The sequence below is a fragment of the Staurois parvus genome, unplaced genomic scaffold (genome assembly GCF_062004578.1).
Source record: "Staurois parvus isolate SC_StPar_1 unplaced genomic scaffold, SC_StPar_1.0 ptg003147l, whole genome shotgun sequence".
In the NCBI taxonomy this organism is placed as follows: Eukaryota; Metazoa; Chordata; class Amphibia; order Anura; family Ranidae; genus Staurois; species Staurois parvus.
Window position 1 is genome coordinate 51,728 of NW_028320943.1, and position 24,323 is coordinate 76,050.

At 46.8% G+C, this 24,323-nt stretch overlaps 1 protein-coding gene across 1 annotated transcript in view; it reads right to left on the bottom strand.

Annotated features, from left to right (window-relative positions):
- Positions 1–3,738: 3,738 nt before the first annotated feature.
- LOC149428542 (espin-like) overlaps positions 3,739–24,323 on the bottom strand; it is a gene marked incomplete at its 3' end in the record, with an annotated part of 99,152 nt that continues 78,567 nt past the window's right edge. Inside the window, exon 7 of the mRNA XM_089667284.1 lies at positions 3,739–4,013. Within this exon, the coding sequence (XP_089523410.1) occupies positions 3,739–4,013 (275 nt within the window). The remainder of the gene's footprint in view (positions 4,014–24,323) is intronic.

Below are 24,323 nucleotides of genomic sequence, written 5' to 3' on the forward strand. Positions count from 1 at the left end.
CCACTGGCCTCCGCTCAGTGTCCTCCACCTCTCTCTACCGATCCCTCTAATGGCCTACTCTTAGTGTCCTCCAACCCTTTCCGCCAATTCCTCCAATGGCCTCCTCTCACTGTCCTCCACCATTCTCTGCCAATCCCTCCCACTGGACTCCTCTCAGTGTCCTCCACCATTCTCTGCCATCCCCTCAACTGTCGTCCAACCCTCTCTGTTAATCTCACTGGCCTCCGTTCAGTGTCTTTCACCCCTCTCTACCGATCCCTCCAATGGCCTCCGTTCAGTGTCTTTCACCCCTCTCTACCGATCCCTCCAATGGCCTCCGTTCAGTGTCTTTCACCCCTCTCTACCGATCCCTCCAATGGCCTCCTTTTAGTGTCTTCCAACCCTCTCCGCCAATCCCTCCAATGGCCTCCTTCCACCATTCTCTGCCAATCCCTCAACTGTCCTCCACTACTCTCTGCCAATCCCTCACACTGGTCTCCTCTCAGTGTCCTCCACCCCTCTCTGCCAATCTTCCCACTGGTCTCCTCTAAGTGTCCTCCACCCCTCTCTGCCAATCCCTCCAATGGCCTCCTCTTAATGTCTTCCAACCCTGTCTGCCAATTGCTCCACTGCACTCCAACCCTTTCTGTCAATCTCTCCATTGGCCTCCATTCAGTGTCCTCCACCCCTCCTCTCTACCAATCCCTGAACCCAGTTCAGTTCAAGATGAATCGGCATCCCGAGTGCGATCGGTTGCCATTTTTCTCCAACCCTCTCTGCCAATCCCTGTACTAGTCTTCACTCAGTGTCCTCCACTCTTCTCTGCCTATCCCTCCATTGGCCTCCGCTCAGTGTTCTCCATCTATTTACTTTTTTAATTTTTGCTAAACTGGTGTTCCCCTTTAAGGCCCTAAGTGCTGGCATCCATGCTTCTCCTTTAAGCCTTCGTTACCTAGTCCTCCCTTTGCACCGGATCTCGGCCGTCAGTGTAAACATCTGTTTCCTTAATTGCTGGAAGCCGCAGTGCACTTAAATATGAATGTTAATTAAAACCCCAAAGGAAAGTGATCCCGACATCTCACTGGACTAATCCGGTAATGGCCTTGTGGGAGGTCTTACCGTCAGGAGGCCAGGTGTAGGATGGTGCTATAGAATAACCAATGATCCGGGAATCCAAGTCCTTCCTATGGAACCGCCGGCTAATTTACACCCAGCGGCTTCAGGTTCTTTAAAAGGGAACCAACAAAACCAACAAAACACCAAAAAATGGCGGCCACCCACTTCACTGTAATGGTGAACATGTGCCCGGCAACACCCTATCAGAGGTGGGCCAACCACTCGCTTGCCTGCCGAGGCCATTTCTTCATTTCTCGCTCTCATGTTGAATTCAGCATTTTTTTTTTTTTGCTAGAAAATGACTTAACATCCCCAAATATTATATATTTTCTGAAAGCCGAAAATTAAATGGCGGCTGCTGCAATTTATTAGGTCACATCATAGTTGCGCAGCCATTTACGTTTTGCTACAATAAAAAAAGATGATGTTGCGTCGAGTAAATAGATACCAAACATGTCAAGATTTTAGTACAGTATATTTGAAATGTATTTTTTAAAATATTTTGAATACAACCAAAATTATAGTATTTCAAATATATTTTTCTTCCATCTGGGTAAACCCCCCAAAACAAACATTTCTTATATTGCAGCTCACCAATTCTTAGATGTGGCAGCTGCATTAGCTTTTCTATTTTCATCTGGTGATCCAGACAGTAAGTCTGTTGTTTGTCAAACGCTCAAGCTCCCCAGCAGAATGTATCAGTTTACACGGATGAGAAAAACCATTTACCAGTAAGGCTCTATGCACTCGGGGCATTTTAATAGCGCTGGAAGCGTTAGCTGTGCAAAGTCGCGGTAAAAATGTGAGTTTTTCAGCATTTTTTTAGCGTTTTTGCATTAGTGTTTAGCCGTGTTTTCTGAATTTGTGGTTTTTAGCTTTTTGAGTTTTTTTTACACACACAAAAAAAAAGTACAAAAATGCCAGTTTGACACTTTTTTTGTGTTCCGCCTGACTGACATAGCTGCTTGTCCAAAGGTGCGCCCTGTGCTCCTTCCTCCAGAGCAGGGGCGTTCCTAGGGTTGGTGTCACCCGGTGCAGTAACACTTCGTGTCACCCCTCCGACAATCCCCGCAGGATGGTTCGGATCTGCGGATCGGGGAGCTTAATGGATCGGACTCTGACCTATTATGCTCAATCTGCAGATCCGATCCATCCTGCGGGGATCGTCGGCTTGCTTTAAAATGTACCTTTCCCTGGAGCTCGTGGAGAGATCAGTTAACCCCGTATAGGTTGCAAGCCGACGATCCCCGCAGGATGGATCGGATCTGCGAATCGGGCATAATGGATTGGACTCCGATCCATTATGCTCGATCCGCAGATCCGATCCATCCTGCGGGGATCGTCGGCTTGCTTTAAAACTTACCTTTTCATGGAGCTCGTGGAGAGATCAGTTAACCCCGTATAGGTTACAAGCCGACGATCCCCGCAGGATGGATCGGATCTGCGGATCGAGCATAATGGATCGGAGTCCAATCCATTATGCTCCCCGATCCGCAGATCCGATCCATCCTGCGGGGATCGTCGGCTTGCTTTAAAATGTACCTTTCCATGGAGCTCGTGGAGAGATCAGTTAACCCCGTATAGGTTGCAAGCCGACGATCCCCGCAGGATAAATCGGATCTGTGGATTGAGGAGCACAATGGATCGGACTCTGATCCATTATGCTCAATCCGCAGATCCGATCCATTGGATGCTCAATCTGCAGATCCGATCCATCCTGCGGGGATCGTCAGCTTGCAACCTATATGGGGTTAACTGATCTCTCCACGAGCTTCATGAAAAGGGAGGTTTTAAAGCGAGCCGACGATCCCCGCAGGATGGATCAGATCTGCGGATCGGGAAGCATAATGGATCGGACTCCAATCCATTATGCTCGATCTGCAGATTTGATCCATCCTGCGGGGATCGTCGGCTCGCTTTAAAACTTACCTTTTTGTGGAGCGGGTTCGGTGTCACCCCGTGCGATAGGTGTCACCTGATGCACCTGCCTAGGGTGGGGGCGCTCCAATACAGGAGGCGTGTTACTAGCAAGATCACCAGCTGAAGAAAACGCCACCGTGTGCATGCAAGCTGTAATGGTAAAACGCGGCGAAACGGGCAGAAACGCAGCAAATCGGTGTTTTTGTACTTTTTTTTTTTTAGCAAAAATTTTTTCTGTATGTAAAAAAATGCTAAAAAAACAATAAAAACTGCAAATTATGAAAAACGCAGCTAAACGCTAATGCAAAAAAAGCTAAAAACCACAAATTCAGAAAACACGGCTAAACGCTAATGCAAAAACTCTAAAAAACGCTGAAAAACTCACGTTTTTAATGCGTCTTTACACAGCGAACGCTTCCGGCGCTATTAAGATGCCCCGTGGAGCCTTCATGGTAAATGGTTTGTCTCATCCGTGTAAACTGATACATTCTGCTAGGGAGCTTGAGCTTCTGAAAAACAACAAACTTACTGGCTGGATCACCACATGAAAATAGAAAAAAAGCCTAAAAACAGAAAACGAATGCAGCCGCCACATCTAATGATTGGTAAGCTGCAACATAGGACATTCTTGGCTTTGGGTTTAATTCGGCTTTGAACCCACACGGCCGGTGAATGACGGCGGCCCCATAACCGAACATACTCCAAGTACCCGTGCCCAATTACCTCTTCCTGCAGGATTTCGCTCTCCACGTGCCGCAGATTGTTCTTCGCCTGGACGTAGATCTCCGATGTGTGCTGACCCTCCGGAGGGTTTGGCGCCGGATAACACGGGGGCGGCGGGAGTCTGGAGTCAGGAGCCGGTGGCGGTGGGGGAGGAAAGGCCGGCGGTGGGGGCGGGGGAACGCTGCTGTCACCTTTCTTGCCTCCGTTGGGGTTTATTTCCGGATTCAGCATGTCCATGTACGTTTTCATGTCATTTGTAGCCGTTTCAGGGGGTCCTAGAGGATGGAAAGCACAAACGGCTGCGTTAGGAATTCAGAAATATCAGTTGAAGCCTCAATGAAGAATAATGAGCGCCGGGCTCCAGGAGGTGCTGACTGCAGTGTGAGCTGGAGTCTGGCGGCAGTTTGTTAGTGTAGCTAAATCTGCTAGTTCCTGGTTACACAGTAAGGCTCGGTTCACACCAGGGGCGGACTGACCATTCAAGCGCTCGGTCACTGCCCGCAGGCCCGGGGTCAGTAGGGGGCCCCATGAAATGCCCCTGGTACCTTTTATAGGCTTTTTTTGAGTGTGGGTGAGGACACAGGGGCCCCATGATTCCCTACTGCCCGGGGGCCCCATGAGTTTTCAGTCCACCCCTGGTTCACACCTTCGTGGTTTGCTTTTGATCCGTTTCTGCACTGCTTTTTGCACATGCGTTTTTGTTGCGTTTTTGATGCGTTTCGTTTTTTTCCCCCCACTTGTTGCTGGGCAGATTAAACCGCAAAACGCATCAAAAACGCATTTCTGCAGCATCTCCATTGAAGTCTATTGAACCAAAATGCAACGTTCAGCCTTTAACCCCTTCCCTACCGGACACTGTCACCCCCTTCCTGCCTACCGGGCACTTCTACCCCCTTCCTGCCTACCGGGCACTTCTACCCCCTTCCTGCCTACCAGGCACTGTCACCCCCTCCTGCCTACAGGGCACTTCTACCCCCTTCCTGCCTGCCGGGCACTTCTACCCCCTTCCTGCCTGCCGGGCACTTCTACCCCCTTCCTGCCTACCGGGCACTTCTACCCCCTTCCTGTCTACCGGGCACTTTTACCCCCTTCCTGCCTACAGGACACTTCTACCCCTTTCCTGCCTACAGGGCACTTCTACCCCCTTCCTGCCTACAGGACACTTCTACCCCTTTCCTGCCTACAGGGCACTTCTACCCCTTTCCTGCCTACAGGGCACTTCTACCCCCTTCCTGCCTACCGGACACTTCTACTCCCTTCCTGCCTGCTGGGCACTTCTACCCCCTTCCTGCCTACCGGACACTTCTACCCCCTTCCTGCCTACAGGGCACTTCTACCCCCTTCCTGCCTGCCGGGCACTTCTACCCCTTTCCTGCCTGCCGGGCACTGTCACCCCCTTCCTGCCTACAGGGCACTTCTACCCCCTTCCTGCCTACCGGACACTTCTACCCCCTTCCTGCCTGCCGGGCACTTCTACCCCCTTCCTGCCTGCCGGGCACTTCTACTCCCTTCCTGCCTGCTGGGCACTTCTACCCCCTTCCTGCCTACCGGACACTTCTACCCCCTTCCTGCCTGCCGGGCACTTCTACTCCCTTCCTGCCTGCTGGGCACTTCTACCCCCTTCCTGCCTACCGGACACTTCTACCCCCTTCCTGCCTACAGGGCACTTCTACCCCCTTCCTGCCTGCCGGGCACTTCTACCCCTTTCCTGCCTGCCGGGCACTGTCACCCCCTTCCTGCCTGCCGGGCACTTCTACCCCCTTCCTGCCTGCCGGACACTTCTACCCCCTTCCTGCCTGCCGGGCACTGTCACCCCCTTCCTGCCTACTGGGCACTTCTACCCCCTTCCTGCCTACCGGGCACTTCTACCCCCTTCCTGTCTAGGCTAATTTTCAGCTTTCAGCACTGTTGCACTTTGAATGACAATTGCGCGGTCATGCAACACTGCACCCTTATGAAGTTTTTAGCATTTTTTTGAGACAGATAGAGCTTTCTTTTGGTGGTATTTAATCACCTCTGTGGGGTTTTTATTTTTTGATAAACAAACCAAAAACAACTGAAAATTCTGAAAAAAAAGTTTTTCTGTTAGTTTCTGTTAGAAAATTTTGTAAATGAGTAATTCTTCTCCTTCACTGATGTGTGCTAATGAGGCTGCAGTGATGGGCACTGATAGGCTGCAGTGATGGGCACTATAGGCTGCAGTGATGGGCACTATGAGGCGGCACTGATGGGCACTGATAAGGAGGCACTGGTAGGTGGAACTGATGGGCATTGACAGGCATCACTGATGGGCATTGACAGATATCGCTGATGGGCACTGAAAGGCAGTACTCATATATGGCACTGATAGGCGGCACTGATAGGCAGCACTGATAGGTGGCACTGACTGGCTCTGATAGTTGGCACTGAAAGGCAGCTCAGATGGGCGCTGATATGCATTGGTAGGCACTGACATTGATGGGCACTGACAGGTGGCATTGATTGGGCTACACTGATCATCAGTGTAGATGTCCCCTCTGAGTAATGCCGATTACCGGCTCTCCTCTCCTCACACAGTCAGTGTGACGAATGCCGATATCCGGCATTTCCTTATTTGCATGCGATTGCTGTGATTGGACACAGCTGATCACATGACTGAGCCAAAGTCATCGGCTTTTTCCGCGGATCGGTGATCCGCTGTGTCTCAGGGACACAGAGCACCACCGATCGCTGCGCTGCGTGCCACTGGAGCCTGCTCAGTAGAGTGGTGATGGGGGAGGCGTAGAGAGTTGGAGGAAGATGTGAGGCTGGAGGAGGAAGGCTGCCAGGCGGCCTAGTGGGATGGGACCTGCCTGCTCACTGGCCCCCTGAGCGAGGACCACCTTTATGCCAGGGAAGGAGCAGCCCAGCTGATAGGCCTGGTAGCCGCAGCCAACCCGCAAGCACCCCCTGTGCGGATAGGGGAAGGAGCCCCCTACTAGTGACTGTTCACCTCAATTAAAGGGACAGGAGCCAGAAAAAGTCCTCAGATTGCTGGGTGAAGAGGAGTTCATCTAGGGCCATGTGTGTCAAACTGGCGGCCCTCCAGCTGTTGCCGAACTACAAGTCCCATGAGGCATTGCAAGGATTGACAGTTACAAGCGTGATTCCCAAAGGCAGAGGCATGATGGGACTTGTAGTTCGGCAACAGTTTGACACCCATGATCTATGGTATTTAAGACAGGTGGTGAGGAGGTGACATGTTATCTCCTCACCACCTGTCAGACACTCTAAAAAGCCATTCACCACGGACCACTTTTCAGAGCGGCGGCAATAATAGCGTCACATGTGAATGAGCCCCAATTCTAAAGTCAAATCTGGATGTCATACGTTCTGCTTCTGGTGCATTCCTCCTTGCACATCCCGTCATGGCGTTCTATCACCTGGGAAACAATAATGAACATTTCCACCGATCAAAACAATGGCTACATATCAGACACAACCAGGGGCGGACTGACCATTTGGAAACTCGGGCACTGCCCGAGGTCCCGGGGTCAGTAGGGGGCCCCATGAGATGCTCCTGGTACCTTTTTCATAGGCTTTTTTGAGTTTGGGCAAGGACACAGGGGCCCCATGATCCCCTATTGCCCAGGGGCCCCATGAGTTGTCAGTCCGCCCCTGGACACAACCCTAGAAATCCTAGACAGGAGATGAAAGTAAAACAAGCTCTGGTTGTACAATGGTGATGCAACCTGAGCGCAGAGTGGATGGAAAAACAGGGACTGTGCGAGTTCAGATTTTTATCGCTGCTCAGAAAGTGACATCATCACTAATGGTGTTAAAACACTTTACAGTTCATATCAGATGACAAGGCCAAGAGGAGAGCAATGATGTGTAGCACTGCCACCTTAGGAGTCGCTAGAAGATTTGGCTCCCCCTATAGTCCTGCGCAGCCAGGCATCACACATCTTCACACAGGCTTGTAATCAGAGATCAGTCCTTGAGCTTTGGTTTTGTTGTTTTATTGAGGGGAGTTATACTGGGATAGGGATAGGGGTGTACAGGATACCCAAGGGAACAGATGAGGACAACTTCCTCAACACTATGTGTGGAGAAAAAAAGGCACAGCACACCAACATCAAAACCTCATCCCCACTGTGAAACATGGCGGAGGGAGCATCATGGTTTGGGGCTGCTTTGCTGCCTCAGGGCCTGGATGGATTGTTGTCATTGATGGGAAAATGAATTCCAGAGTTTATCAAGACATTTTGCAGGAAAACGTACGACCATCTGTCCGCCAACTGAAGCTCCGCAGAGGATGGGTGATGCCACAGGACAATGACCCAAAGCATACAAGTCATTCAACAAAACAATGGCTGCAACAGCACAGAATACGCCTTCTGGAGTGGCCCAGTCAGAGTCCTGACCTCAACCCCATTGAAATGCTGTGGCATGACCTTAAGAGAGCGATTCACACCAGACATCCCAAGAATATTGCTACACTGAAACAGTTTTGTGAAGAGGAGTGGTCCAAAATGACTCCAGATCGTTGTGCAGGTCTGATCTGCAACTACAGGAAACGTTTGGTTGAGGTTATTGCTGCCAAAGGAGGGTCAACCAGTTATTAAGTCCAAAGGTTCACATACTTTTTCCTCCCTGCACTGTGAATGTTTACATCTTATGTGCAATTAAACCATGGCAACATCTAATGTTTGTGTAGTATTATGTTCAGCAGACTGTGTTCTTCTATTGTTGTGACTTAGATGACGTTCAGAGCACATTTTATGCCCAATTCATGCAAAACTCCACGTAATCCCAAGGGGTTCACATACTTTTTCTTGCAACTGTATATATATATATATTGAAATTTATTGAATACAGCCAAAATTGTAGTATTTCAAATATAAACCAATCTTACAGCACAATACCACCTATACCAATAACTACCACACCCTAAAGAAAAGTCAACAACTTTCACCCTTGAAAGTAAACATAAATACAAAGGAACTTTACTCATCAAAATTGACCTAAATCAATAACCAATCATAAGTGTCCAAAACAATAAATGTCTTAAATCACAATATACAGTCAGGTCCATAAATATTGGGACATCTACACAATTCTAACATTTTTGGCTCTATACACCACCACAATGGATTTGAAATGAAACGAGCAAGATGTGCTTTAACTGCAGACTGTCAGCTTTCATTTGAGGGTATTTACATCCAAGTCAGGTGAACGGTGTAGGAATTACAACATTTTGCATATGTGCCTCCCACTTGATAAGAGACCAAAAGTAATGGGACAATTGGCTTCTCAGCTGTTTCATGGCCAGGTGTGTGTTATTCCCTCATTATCCCAATTACAATGAGCAGATAAAAGGTCCAGAGTTCATTTCAAGTGTGCTATTTGCATTTGGAATCTGTTGCTGTCAACTCTCAAGATGAGATCCAAAGAGCTGTCACTATCAGTGAAGCCTTCATTAGGCTGAAAAAACAAAACAAACCCATCAGAGAGATAGCAAAAACATTAGGCGTGGTCAAAACAACTGTTTGGAACATTCTTAAAAAGAAGGAACGCCCCGGTGAGCTCAGCAACACCAAAAGACCCGGAAGACCACGGAAAACAACTGTGGTGGATGACCAAAGAATTCTTTCCCTGGTGAAGAAAACACCCTTCACAACAGTTGGCCAGACCAAGAACACTCTCCAGGAGGTAGGTGTATGTGTGTCAAAGTCAACAATCAAGAGAAGACTTCACCAGAGTGAATACAGAGGGTTCACCACAAGATGGAAACCATTGGTGAGCCTCAAAAACAGGAAGGCCAGATTAGAGTTTGCCAAACGACATGTAAAAAAGCCTTCACAGTTCTGGAACAACATCCTATGGACAGAGGAGACCGACATCAACTTGTACCAGAGTGATGGGAAGAGAAGAGGATGGAGAAGGAACTGCTCATGGTCCTAAGCATACCACCTCATCAGTGATCATGGTGGTGGTAGTGTCATGGCGTGGGCATGTATGGCTGCCAATGGAACTGCTTCTCTTGTATTTATTGATGATGTGACTGCTGACAGAAGCAGCCGGATGAATTGTGAAGTGTTTCGGGAATATTATCGGCTCATATTCAGCCAAATGCTTCACAACTCATTGGACGCTTCACAGTGCAGATGGACAATGACCCAAAGCAGACTGCAAAAGACACCAAAGAGTTTTTTAAGGGAAAGAAGTGGAATGTTATGCAATGGCCAAGTCCATCACCTGACCTGAATCCGATTGAGCATTTCACTTGCTGAAGACAAAACTGAAGGGAAAATGCCCCAAGAACAAGCAGGAACTGAAGATAGTTGCAGTAGAGGCCTGGCAGAGCATCACCAGGGATGAAACCCAGCGTCTGGTGATGTCTATGCGTTCCAGACTTCAGGCTGTAATTGACGGCAAAGGATTTGCAACCAAGTATTAAAAAGTGAAAGTTTGATTTATGATTATTATTCTGTCCCATTACTTTTGGTCCCTTAACAAGTGGGAGGCACATATGCAAACCGTTGTAATTCCTACGCCGTTCACCTGATTTGGATGTCAATACCCTCAAATTAAAGTCGACAGTCTGCAGTTAAAGCACATCTTGTTCGTTTCATTTCATATCCATTGTGGTGTATAGAGCCAAAAATGTTAGAATTGTGTCGATGTCCCAATATTTATGGACCTGACTGTAACCAAATATAAATAAAATAAAATTACAGTCTCTATATAATAAAGTATTTTCTCCTCCAAACTCAATGTATTTCTTTACTTTATCCCACGTGATGTTTCCAGATTTTCTTGTACCTCAAAAAAGTCCAGGAAGTGACGAAACGTGTCGGGACAAGTGACGTCTGACGCACTGCCGCAGAACCGGAAGTGCGATCGGGGCCATTGTGGGAGTGGGAACATGTGGTTGTTCCCCTACTAAAGTATACATTTGAAGCTGTCTCTGTAACTGGGAGCTGTTTTCTTCTGTTTTTGATGTAAGTTACTTAATAAATGGTATTAGATTTAATACACCATCATCTCTAATCCCTGATTTATTCCATGAGGAGAAACAACAGGAATAACTAGGATCCTGGAGAGTGTTTTTATCCATTATCTGAGAAATGCCCTTTTGATACTGACATAGGGTAATTATTCACTGTTACACCAGCTGGAGTGGAACACTTTATTTAACACCAATATATATATATATACAGTGGGGCAAGAAGTATTTAGTCCCCACCAATTGTACAAGTTCTCCCACTTACAAAGATGAGAGAGGCCTGTAATTGGCATCATAGGGAGACCTCAACTATGAGAGACAAAATGAGAAAACAAATCCAGACAATCACATTGGCTGATCTGGAAAGAATTTATTTGCAAATTATGGTGGAAAATAAGTATTTGGTCACCTACAAACAAGCAAGATTTCTGGCTCTCACAGACCTGGACCTTCTTCTTTAAGAGGCTCCTCTGTCCTGCACTCATTACCTGTATCAATGGCACCTGTTTGAACTTGTTATCAGTATAAAAGACACCTGTCTACAACCTCAAACAGTCACACTCCAAACTCCACTATGGTGAAGACCAAAGAGCTGTCCAAGGACACCAGAAACAAAATTGTAGACCTGCACCAGGCTGGGAAGACTGAATCTGCAATAGGCAAGCACAAATCAACTGTGGGAGCAATAATTAGAAAATGGAAGACATACAAGACCACTGATAATCTCCCTCCATCTGGGGCTCCACACAAGATCTCACCCTGTGGGGTCAAAATGATCACAAGAACGGTGAGCAAAAATCCCAGGACCACACAGGGGGACCTAGTGAATGACCTGCAGAGAGCTGGGACCAACGTAACAAAGGCTACTATCAGTAACACACTACGCCGCCAGGGACTCAGATCCTACAGTGCCAGACGTGTCCCCCTGCTTAAGCCAGTACATGTCCGGGGCCCGTCTGAAGTTTGCTAGAGAGCATTTGGATGATCCAGAAGAGGATTGGGAGAACGTCATATGGTCAGATGAAACCAAAATAGAACTGCTTGGTAGAAACACAACTTGTCGTGTTTGGAGGAGAGAGAATGCTGAGTTGCATCCAAAGAACACCATACCTACTGTGAAGCATGGGGGTGGCAACATCATGCTTTGGGCTGTTTCTCCACAAAGGGACCAGGACGACTGATCCATGTACAGGACAGAATGAATGGGGCCATGTATTGTGAGATTTTGAGTGAAAACCTCCTTCCATCAGCAAGGGCATTGAAGATGAAACGTGGCTGGGTCTTCCAACATGACAATGATCCCAAACATACCGCCCGGGCAACAAAGGAGTGGCTTCGTAAGAAGCATTTCAAGGTCCTGGAGTGGCCTAGCCAGTCTCCAGATCCCAACCCCATAGAAAACCTTTTGGAGGGAGTTGAAAGTCCGTGTTGCCCAGCGACAGCCCCAAAACATCACTGCTCTAGAGGAGATCTGCATGGAGGATGGGCCAACATACCAGCAACAGTGTGTGCCAACCTTGTGAAGACTTCCAGGAAACGTCTGACCTCTGTCATTGCCAACAAAGGATATATAACAAAGTATTGACATGAACTTTTCATATTCACCAAATACTTATTTTCCACCTTAATTTGCAAATAAATTCTTTCCAGATCAGCCAATGTGATTGTCTGGATTTGTTTTCTCATTTTGTCTCTCATAGTTGAGGTCTCCCTATGATGCCAATTACAGGCCTCTCTCATCTTTGTAAGTGGGAGAACTTGCACAATTGGTGGTGACTAAATACTTTTTTGCCCCACTGTATATATTTTTTTTTATTTTTTGCACAAATGGCTAAGGAATGTTTTGGATAGAGCTGGTTTGGAAGCTTGATCACTTTTTTTGTATTAGGTGTGGTTTTTACACTAAATTGGAGTGAATCACTGTTCATTGTCTGCAGTTTTGTGACTCCATAATTGGAGTTTATTCACGGGTATTATTGATTTTTACATTGATGCTATTATATATTTCTATTACAATATAATATATTATTTAATTTTTTTTTTTTTTTTGGGGGGGGGGGGGGGGTTTCCTCACGTGTGTATTGCACATGTTATGCAGTTGTGCATGATTCACGATTTGTGGCACGTTAATTATTTGTTTAAAAGGTAATACACTATCTTGAGTTTATTTTTTTGAGGTACAAGAAAATCTGGAATCTGGATCTTTGACCTCTCTCTGACTATTACACACAGGCCGCTTCTCAGCCTCTGTCTAACCATCTAACCCCCCCCCCCCAGCTATCTAGGAGGGTGCCACAAATGGTAAAACCAGCCAGGGCTTTTTTCTCAGTGGAAATGCAGGACAGCGCAGTTTCGGCACCAGTTTCCATCTCTGAATGTATGTAATGGCAAGGGGTGTGCTGGAGGGTCCACTGGTGCTGGCTGATCTACTGTCAATGAAGGGATAATCTATTGCTGAGAGAGGGGTCTATTGTTTCTGGGGGCCTTATGTTGCTGGGGGGATCTACTGTTATGGCGGGGGTCTATTGTTGCTGGCTGCTGGAGGGTCTATTAGTGCTGGCTGGTGGGTATGGGGTGGAACCAAGGGACAATGCTCAGAGGTGGGTAGGGGGCAGAACCAAAGGATGGTGCTTGGAGATGTGTAGGGGGTGGAACCAAGGGATGGTGATCGGAGGTGGGTAGCGGGCAGAGACAAGGGGTGACTAGGAAGTGGGGAGTTTCTGCACCTATTCTCTGAGAAAAAAAGCCCTGAAAACGGCTGTCATCTGTAGGAAGCAATGGTATTCCCCATCCACATCAAATATTATTTCTCCTGGTCGCTCTGAGATTTTCTATCTTAAGTCTTTTACAACCTCTATTGGCACCCTATGGAGGGCAGTAAGGGAGTGTCTGTGACCACTGTGTGCAGAAGTCTGTGTGATCAGTGCAGTCACCAACATGTCCCCATGATTTACGAATGGCCAGAGACATTGAGTAGCTGCCAATCAAAGTATGGCTTACCTCATAGGAATGAAAGGGGCCAGAGCAGTAAGAAGAGCCAACAGGGATGTCGTACAAGGGCCTACGTGGTTGCATATTTTGAACACATTTTGTTGGTAAATCTAAAAGGACATTGTACAGAGCTTATACAAGCAATGTTTATTCTACATGACCACCCGAGTACATGAAGTACATGAATTGAGAGATCGATATAGATATCTGTATAGTTATACATGTGGCCAATAGTCTGAACACTGGACCATCGCACCTATATGAGCTTGCTGGACATCCCATTCCACAACCAAGGTCATTAATATGGAGTTGCCATCCCCTTCCTTTCCTTCTGCAACTATAACATCCTTCACCTATCTGGGGAGATTTGGGAGGGTGTCTGTGGGAATTTGCCCACAATCAGCATTTCCAATCATCTCAAAGATGTTCAGTAGGGTTGAGGTCAGTCCAACTCCATCTCCAATTCCTCCACACCAAACTGGTCAAACCATATCTTTATGGAGCTGGCTTTGTACACAGGGTCATAATCATGATGGAATTGAAAAGAACCTTTTCAAGACTGTTGCCACGAGGCTAGAAGCGTAGGGGAAGGCTAGACCACCCTTTATATAAAAGAACATTTGTGGCCAAGTACTGATGTTGGATGAGAAGACCTGGCTCACAATCAGGGTTCCAATTCATTCGAAAGGTGTTCAGTAGGGTTGTGGTCAGGGCTCTGTGCAGGACATTCAAGTTCCTCCACACCAAATTGGTCAAACCATGTCTCTATGGATAAGTCCTTGAGCCACACACAGATTTTCGAGGGTAAAATTAACTTTGTTGTTCAGCACATTCACAACCAGAGACACTCCACCCAGGATTCTCCTCTGACATGTTTTGGCGCCAATTAATCATAGTTTAAAATGTCTTTATGGAACACAAAATGGTCTTCACCAAACTGTTGCCACAAAGCTGGTAGTGCAGGGGAAGGCTAGAACCCCAGTCATTCAAAATAGCTTTTGTGAGGTCAGGTACTGATGCTGAATATGAAGACCACAATTAGAATTCCAATTCTCCACATTGGTTCATTGAGGTTGAGGTCAGGGCTCTGTGTGGGACAATTGAGTTCCACCGCACCAAATTGGTCAAACCATGTCTTTATGGAGCTGGCTTGGTACACAGTCATACTGGAGCTGAAAAGGGTTTTCACCAAACTGTTACCGCAAGGTATGTAGGTATGATGTAGTCTTAAAACTGAACTCCAGTAATGATCTGTATTGCATTCTCAAGTTGGTCCAGCTTGGCACCCATCTCGTGTCTCATCGTAGCATCACCACCCCTCCACTCCATCTCGTCCAGTCACAGATGGCCTTGCATTCATTAAAAAAATAAAAGGGATTCTATAAATGTAAGCATTGCTGAGCCAGAAACCCCGTGTGGTCGGTGTAGAGAAGGGAAGCCACTCAGCATGGGACCCAGAATGTTGTGGCAATCACTTTAGTAGCACCGACTACTACAGTGATTTCTAGCGACTCCTCAAATGTGAGATACAGTATGTATACTTACATTGTGCAAAGCTGGACCAATGGAACCGTACAATACAGATCATACCAAGTGTTCAGTTTTAAAGAACAATTAAAGACACATAAAAGCTACTGAGCCAGACAGACAGGCGTTCTCTGAATGCCAAGCAATGCCTTGGCAATGCCAAGCAAGCGACCCCCCTGTGGCCAGTATGCAGAGAGGAGGTCGTTTGGCACAAGACCTGGAACCTAGTGGAGACCACTGTAGCAGTGGAGTGGTAGCAGTGTAGGAGTGGTGGAGTAGCAGTGTAGCAGTGGAGTAGTAGCAGTGTAGGAGTGGTGGAGTAGCAGTGTAGCAGTGGAGTAGTAGCAGTGTAGGAGTGGTGGAGTAGCAGTGTAGCAGTGGAGTAGTAGCAGTGTAGGAGTGGTGGAGTAGCAGTGTAGCAGTGGAGTAGTAGCAGTGTAGGAGTGGTGGAGTAGCAGTGTAGCAGTGGAGTAGTAGCAGTATAGGAGTGGTGGGGTAGCAGTGTAGCAGTGGAGTAGTAGCAGTGTAGGAGTGGTGGAGTAGCAGTGTAGGAGTGGTGGAGTAGCAGTGTAGCAGTGGAGTAGTAGCAGTATAGGAGTGGTGGGGTAGCAGTGTAGCAGTGGAGTAGTAGCAGTGTAGGAGTGGTGGTGTAGCAGTGCCTACTACACCGGTTTTCAGCTTCTAGAGGCATCTCATAGGTATGGCACATATATATTTACATTGGACCAAGCTGGAACAATGTAACTATGTAAAAATTGCCATACCTAAACTCCAGCTTCAATTTAAACCCGAAGACTGTAATGTGAGCTGCACCAATTCTCAGCACAGACTCCAATTGTTGAACTCTGGTGGTCATTACTTGGTTTTGTTAGGTTTAGTGTCATATGACGCCCTCCCAGAACTGGACAACCGCGCTGTAGCCTTTATTCGGCTATAGCATGGTTGCCAAGTGGTTCATGGGAGGAATGGTGCCCCATTGTTGGTATCAATGAGAAGAATAATGCCCCATTGATGGTGTCAGTGAGGCGAATAGTGCCCCATCATTGGTGTCTGTTGATGGAATATTGCCCCATCATTGGTGTCTGTTGATGGAATATTGCCCCAAGGGGCACATAAAGGCTAGCAAAGGGCCACATCTGACCAGTTTGGAGATCACTGGTGTAGTAGACTCAATACAAACAATCTGAGTTTCTGACTTGGATAAACAGGACAGACGAGAGACATTTGCTGACTTTCTGGCCATTATCAGTCATCATGTTATGGGATGACTAGAATAATCTGGAGTCATAAAGTTAGATTTAACGTCACACCATATCAGTTCTGTGGTGCACAGGTCACTGTCGGTGCTAAGATACCTCTAATGGCTACTTTCATTTTCAGGGACGTACCTGCCTGGGTGTTCTCTTCCTACAGGGTAATAAAACAGCCACCCTTCATTTATAGCAGGGGCTCCCAACCTTACTGAGACCAGGGCCGGTAAATTCTGCCGAACCGTTCTGTGCCTCAATAATATAAAAAGAAAAAAATAATTATACTCTCACAATAAAAGTATGCGAATACAAATGTGTATTGACAAAGGGTTGGGTGGGTGTCACCACTGTGGGGGGATGGGGGGTACTGGAAGGGGTTAGAGGACTCCAGGAGACTTGCTGGTCTCGTTGAGGGAGCTAGGGGCAGCTGTGGGGGATGGGGTCTCTGGAGGGAGCTGAAGGTCGGGGGGCTTTGCAGGGGCAATGAGGAAAACTATATAGGGCTGGAGGTTCTGCAGCAAGGTAGGGGGAACTGGTGGGCACTGCTGGAGGTTGGTGGGCACTGTAGGGATGGAGGGGTCTTGGCAACCTGGGGAGCGCTGTGTAGGGTTGCCACCCGTCTGGATTTGGAATCATGTGCTTAGGTTTCAGACCTCCTAAAACCTGGACACGCATAGGTGAGTGCACAGGGTGTGCTAGGTGTACACATCCTAATTGCCCTGTGCGCCCTGGTGGAGCTGCAGGGGTCGCAGGGGGCAGTTAAAGGATCTGATCCCCTGAACAGCTTGGCCTGCAGCAACTGAAAGCCAGTTTCTCCTTCTCTCCTGCACACCACTTTCAGCTGCTGAGTGGGAGATCCTTACTGACTCCCCCTGTATTGTTCCCCCTCTGATTCCAGTATTGTGCCCACCTGACTCTCCCTGTACTGTGCCCTCCTGATCCCAGTATTGCGCCCTCCTGATCCCAGTATTGTGCCCTCCTGATCCCAGTATTGTGCCCTCCTGACTCTCCCTGTACTGTGCCCTCCTGATCCCAGTATTGTGCTCCCCTGATCCCAGTATTGTGTCCTCCTGATCCCAGTATTGTGCCCTCCTGATCCCAGTATTGTGCCCTCCTGATCCCAGTATTGTGGCCACTGGACTCCCCCTGTACTGTGCCCTCCTGATCCCAGTATTGTGCCCTCCTGATCCCAGTACTGTGCTCCCCTGATCCCAGTATTGTGTCCTCCTGATCCCAGTACTGTGCTCTCCTGAACCCAGTACTGTGCCCTCCTGATCCCAGCATTGTGCCCTCCTGACTCCCCCAGTACTGTGCCCTCCTGACTCCCCTGTATTGTGCCCTCCTGATCCCAGTATTGTGCCCACCTGATCTCAGTATTGTGCCCTCCTGACTCCCCCCTGTACTGTGCCCTCCTGATCCCAGTATTGTGCCCTCCTGACTCCCCCCTGTATTGTGCCCTCCTGATCCCAGTATTGTGCCCTCCTGACTCCCCTGTATTGTGCCCTCCTGATCTCAGTATTGTGCCCTCCTGACTCCCCCCTGTACTGTGCCCTCCTGATCCCTGTATTGTGCCCTCCTGATCCCTGTACTGTGCCCTCCTGTCTCCCCCTGTACTGTGCCCTCCTGATCTCCCCCTGTACTGTGCCCTCCTGACTCCCCCTGTACTGTGCCCTCCTGATCCCTGTATTGTGCCCTCCTGATCCCTGTACTGTGCCCTCCTGATCCCCCCTGCAGTGTTCCCTTCTGCCTCCTTCCTGTACTGTGCCTTTTGTGTTGATTAGTCTTTGATTTATTATGTTATATTTTATTTATGTTTTCTTATTGCTTAAATCACTTTTATTGGAAGTACTAATAAATATATGTTTAGTTCTATCAACTATTTACACTTTAATTCTTGAGAGTAGGTGCAAAAATTGGGGCAGGCTGGCAGGGGCCCCAGTGAATTACTTTGCCCAGGGCCCATGATGCTATTAGGACGGTCCTGGTCCTGGTTTATCCTCTAGCCCTTGGAGAGGTGGCACAGGCCAATCAAAGCCACCACAGCTAGGCTAAAGAAAAGCTTTTACCCCGGTACGGGGTATTTCCTTCACGGAATTCTGTGACACGGAGTCACTATGCCCCATGAACAGGCATTGCTGTGTCACACATTTCACAGAGCCCGCCTTCTGAGAGGAGAAGTCTCAGGAGGCGGGGTCAGTACAGGATTCAGTAAGGTCCTTAGAAATAGAGGAGAAGCTGCAAAGCATGCTGGGAATTCTGAAAGTTGCTGGAAGGTGGCGGCCAGCAGACAGGCAGCACGCCCAACATGGAAAGGAGCAGGGGCGGACTGACAACTCATGGGGCCCCCGGGCAATAGGGGATCATGTGGCCCCTGTGTCCTTGCCCAAACTCAAAAAAGCCTATTAAAAAGGTACCAGGGGCATCTCATGGGGCCCCCTACTGACCCCGGGCCCTCGGGCAGTGCCGGGTTTCCAAATGGTCAGTCCGCCCCTGGAAAGGAGTCTTTTCAAGCGAGCTTATGTTGGGTTGTCAGATGTAACTATTGTATGTATTGTTGTTATAATGCTGATGTTGTAAAATGAAATTGCTCTGCTGTGACCATAGATCTCGTTAAAAGGGCATAAGAGAAGCTTGACAGCCAGGCAAGCAGCATTTTCAAGAGGAGATCAGCAACGGCAGCCCCCAGCTGGAAGCTGACTGGTGGATCTGGAAAGACAGGTTCTCTTTAGCTAGTGTCCATCTGCTGTATCCGAGTCACAATGATTTAGTGTACAGCGGCGGAAGGTTTGGCTCGTGCCTGTGCGCTATGAAAGGAGATTCTTGTTCTCATTCTCATTATTCCGGGCTGAGGCACTTCAAAGAGCTCCAAAGTCAAACTGCAGGAAATACCCCCCCCCCCCCTAAGCAGGGGGCAACTGAACTCCTCCGGGGGGCTATTTAAATAGAGTTCAATATGTCTGCGAATGCGAATATTAAAGAGAAATTAAAGGGAAAGATCAGACCATGTGATCATTATACTAAGAGAACCTGGAAAAAAAAAAAGGTGACTGGCTGTTGATGTGTCGCAAAAGAAGAGACATTTGTCCTGGCTCAGACAATATGGAATTCGCCATAACGTCAGCTTCCGATAAAAAAAAAAAAATGATCACAGACCAACCCACACGGAAGAAAAATATGTTCGGAATATATTTCAAAAATACATATATATTTCATTTAAAAAAAAAAAAAAAAAAAAAAATAAAAAAAAATATATATATATATATATATATATATATTTTTTTTTTTTTCATTATTACTATACAGGATTTATATAGCGCCACCAGCTTGCTCAGCGCTTTACAAAATGAAGGTAGACATTACAGTTACAATACAATTTATATTGCATATAAATATTCTTAATATTCTTTTAAATAAAATATTCTTCCGAAATATATTGCCATATATTTGAAATACTACAATTTTGTCCATATTCAATATATTTCAAAATAGAATTCATTAAATAAATAAATATATATATATATACTGCATGCGGAAATTCATTTTTTATTGCAAAATATATGAAAAATATTTTTAAAAATACATTTCGAATATACTGCATGTCTTTAAACATACAAATCTACATTTTTGGAATGCATGTAAAAATCAATGTAAAAATCTATGTTAAAATGACTTTTTTATATGTTGAAAAAAATCTGAAGAATATATTTTAAAAAAATATATTTTAAAAAATATATATTTTAAATATATTCTTCAGATTTTGTTTAACATGTCAAAAAGTCATTTTAACATAGATTTTTACATATATTTTTAAATGCATTCAAAAAAAATGTAGATTTGTATTTGTAAAGACATGCAGTATATTTGAAATGTATTTTTAAAAATATTTTTCATACGTTTTGTAATAAAAACGAATTTCTGACTCTCGCCTGCTATATAATGACATTGACACTGTATATGCTTTCCCCTGTATTTTGCTGTCAATACAATGTCTAATGCCTACTGTTAATGTCTTTCTCCCTATGTTATAATGCCAATAAAAAGTTTGAGCAAGAAAAAACTAATTTCACCACGCAGATTGCCTGCAGCCTGTTCAGTCTGACATGCTCTCTCACTGGAAGTGATTCGGCGTAAGGCCTTGTGTATCCTACCGTACAGAAGTAACAATAATCATTGTTCTATACGGCCTTCTTCCCCAGACAGGTGTGTAGCCGATATACTGACATCTCCATGTGACTAAAATAAATTCAAATTGTATATAGAGCATGTCAGATCCGGAACACCGGAATAAATTGTGCATTTGTATGGCAAAGCAGGTCATGACTTGTGAAAGGCGCATTTGTTAAAGTTTTGCATCCGCCGAAGTTTATTGCTAACCCTCCTTTAGACGAAAATGGCAGCTATAGGAATGAAAAGCTGCAGAGCAAAGATGTTTAATGGCAAATATCTCACCTATTGTACGAGTGACTGAACCCATACATGACCATGGGCTGATGTGATTTTTGGGGTTTTTTTTTTAGGTTCCCCAGTCTGGTCATTCCACCAAAAAAATAGCCAGCAGGATAATCCCAGTACGGACAACCAAAGTGAGATACATAGTTAGTCTGGCTGAAAAAAGACAAAAGTCCATCCAGTGAGGGCAACACGTGTTCTCTTAGGCTACGTTCACACTAGCGCTGTGTGCAGGCGGCAGAGAGGCATTTGGGAAGCGTTTTTACCGCTTCCCAAACGCCTCTGCCAATTCTGCACATTACAGCACATGGTGCTGTTCCAACGGGAGCGTTTGCGTCGCGTTGCGGCAAAATGGACGCCTCTGGTCGAGTCAGGAGGCTTTGAAGCCTCCTATTCTCGTCTATGGTGTCACTCCGCAAACGCCCGGCCGGCATTTGCGGTGCAGTTGCGACGCGTTTGCGGGGCGGTAACACCACTCAAACTGCATTATAGGCGTTTGTGGGGCGTTATTAACGATCGGCAAATGCCTAGCAAACGCCGCTAAACCGCGCATGCGGCATTTGCGGAGCGTTAAAAAAACCGCTCCGCAAACGCCGGACCAACGCTTGCCAAATGCTATAGGGGCGTTTGGCAAGCGTTGGTAAAACAGCCTAGTGTGAATGAGCCCTTAGTCTGGCGTTTCTTTGTTCTTTTTTAATTTTACTTATTTGTTTAAGTTTAAAATAAAGTTTCATATATATATATCGTTTTTTATAAAAAATGCATACACTATATTGCCCCAAGTATTGGGCCGCCGGCCTTTCCACGCACATGACCTTTATTGGTCCCCCAGTCTTAGTCCGTAGGGTTCAATATTGAGTTGGCCCCGCCCTTTCCATGCACATGACCTTTAATGGCCCCCCAGTCTTAGTCCGTAGGGTTCAATATTGAGTTGGCCCCGCCCTTTCCATGCACATGACCTTTAATGGCCCCCCAGTCTTAGTCCGTAGGGTTCAATATTGAGTTGGCCCCGCCCTTTCCACACATGACCTTTAATGGCCTCCCAGTCTTGGTCCGTAGGGTTCAATATTGAGTTGGCCCCGCCCTTTCCACGTACATGACCTTTAATGGCCCCCCAGTCTTAGTCCGTAGGGTTCAATATTGAGTTGGCCCCGCCCTTTGCAGCTATAACAGCTTCAACTCTTCTGGGAAGGCCGTCCACAAGGTTTAGGAGGGTGTCTATGGGAAGGTTGGACCATTCTTCCAGAAGCACATTTGTCAGGTCAGGCACTGATGTCGGGGGAGGAGGCCTGGCTCGCAGTCTCCGCTCTAATTCATCCCAAAGGTGTTCTATGGGGTTGAGGTCAGGACTCTGTGCAGGACAGTCAAGTTCCTCCACCCCAAACTGGCTCCTCCATGTCTTTATGGACCTTGCTTTGTGCACTGGTGCGCAGTCATGTTGGAACATCCCCAAACTCTTCCCACAAAGTTGGGAGCATGAAATTGTCCAAAATGTCGCCTTAAGAGTTCCCTTCACTGGAACTAGGGGGCCAAGCCCAACCCCTGAAAAACAACCCCACACCATAGTCCCCCCTCCACCAAACTTTACACTTGGCAAAATGCAGTCAGGCAAGTACCGTTCTCCTGGCAACCACCAAACCCAGACATGTCTATTGGATTGCCAGACAGAGAAGTGTGATTGGTCACTCCATAGAACACGTCTCCTCTGCTCTAGAATCCAGTGGCGGCATGCTTTACACCACGGCATCAGACGCTTTGCATTGCACTTGGTGATGGAAGGCTTGGATGCAGCTGCTCGGCCATGGAAACCCATTCCATGAAGCTCTCTACGCACTGTTGTTGGGCTCATCTGAAGGCCACACCAAGTTTGGAGGTCTTTAGCTATTGACTCTGCAGACAGTTGGTGACTTCTGCGCACTGTGCGCTTCAGCATGCGCTGACCACGCCCTGTCATGTGACGTGGCCTACCACTTGGTGGCTGAGTGGCTGTTGTTCCCAGTTGCTTCCACTTTGTTATAATTGTTTCGCAGACCGAGACCCGGAAGTGGATTACTGTTCGGCATGAGCTGATATGATACTGCATGGATTTTATGAGTATTTGTAACCTGAACAAATTGTGAATATTTAGCACCTACTACACTATGAGAGTTCTTTTATCTATTTTTGTGGATGTGGGGTACAGGGGGGCTCCGCCATTCAAGACAGATATGGATCCTTTGAAAGCTTGTGTGACCCTTCCTTAATCGGTGGTCATACCATTCGTTAAGGGGAATCTTCATCTGATCCAGGGAATATCCGATTGCCTCTCGGGGGATCAGGAAGGAATTGTTTCCCCTGCAGGAGCAAATTGGATCGTGCTTTGCTGGTTTTTTTGCCTTCCTCTGGATCAGCTGTGGGTGTAGGATTATAATTTTTTTTTTTTTTAATGGTCGAACTGGATGGACATTTGTCTTTTTTCAGCCAGACCAGGGGCGGACTGACCATTTGGGAACTCGGGCACTGCCCGAGGGCCCAGGGTCAGTAGGGAGCCCCATGAGATGCCCCTGGTACCGCTTTTTTGGGTGTGGTTTAAGTGTGGGCGAGGACACAGGGGCCCCATGATTCCCTATTGCCCGGGGGCCCCATGAGCCAGACTAACTATGTAACTACGTAACTATGCATGCACTGTGGTGGATTGGTGGAGCGACTTTCACACTGTTTTCATTTTGTGTGTATTTGGAAAGACTTATAAAATTCTTTTGGCAACGGGCACTGGACTCACACTTTTTATGGTGGACTTATTTTGAGGATTTTTGGTATATTTGAGGTTATAATTGCATATATATAATATTGCACAGATTTGCACATTTGATATATGTTGGCATAATAATTGATCTGTTATTTATAAGCGCTGCGCATTTTACTATTATGGGTCACCTTGTTTTGTCCAGGAGCCTCCCGAGAGGCTATGCTTACCCTGTCCTTCGAACCTCCCAAAAACGGAGCTTCCCCACATCCAGCGGTGGACTGTTCCTGCCGTCCTCACGCCCGGAGCCGGAGTGGAGGGAAGTAGTGGAAGAGGGTGAAGGTCCACTTTAATGGAAACTTTAGACTATTGAACTCCATAAGCAAAGAATTGTTTTAAAGCTCAGGTGACCATGTGAAAAGAAGACTACAGCCCCACCTGTTGGCTAGATGGTAAATCGCACAAAGGTCAACTCTGGGCCACATTGGACAATATGGAAGAATTCATATTTAGCTGACCAAAAAAATACATTTTTAAAATTCTCGCCTTTTCATTTCCAAGAACATACATACAAAACTAGTGTACATTCTCATGGGCTTCTGGAGGTCGAAAAATGTATTATTACAGGTACCTATATAGCACCGTCAATTTACATATATAGATTGTACCCAGG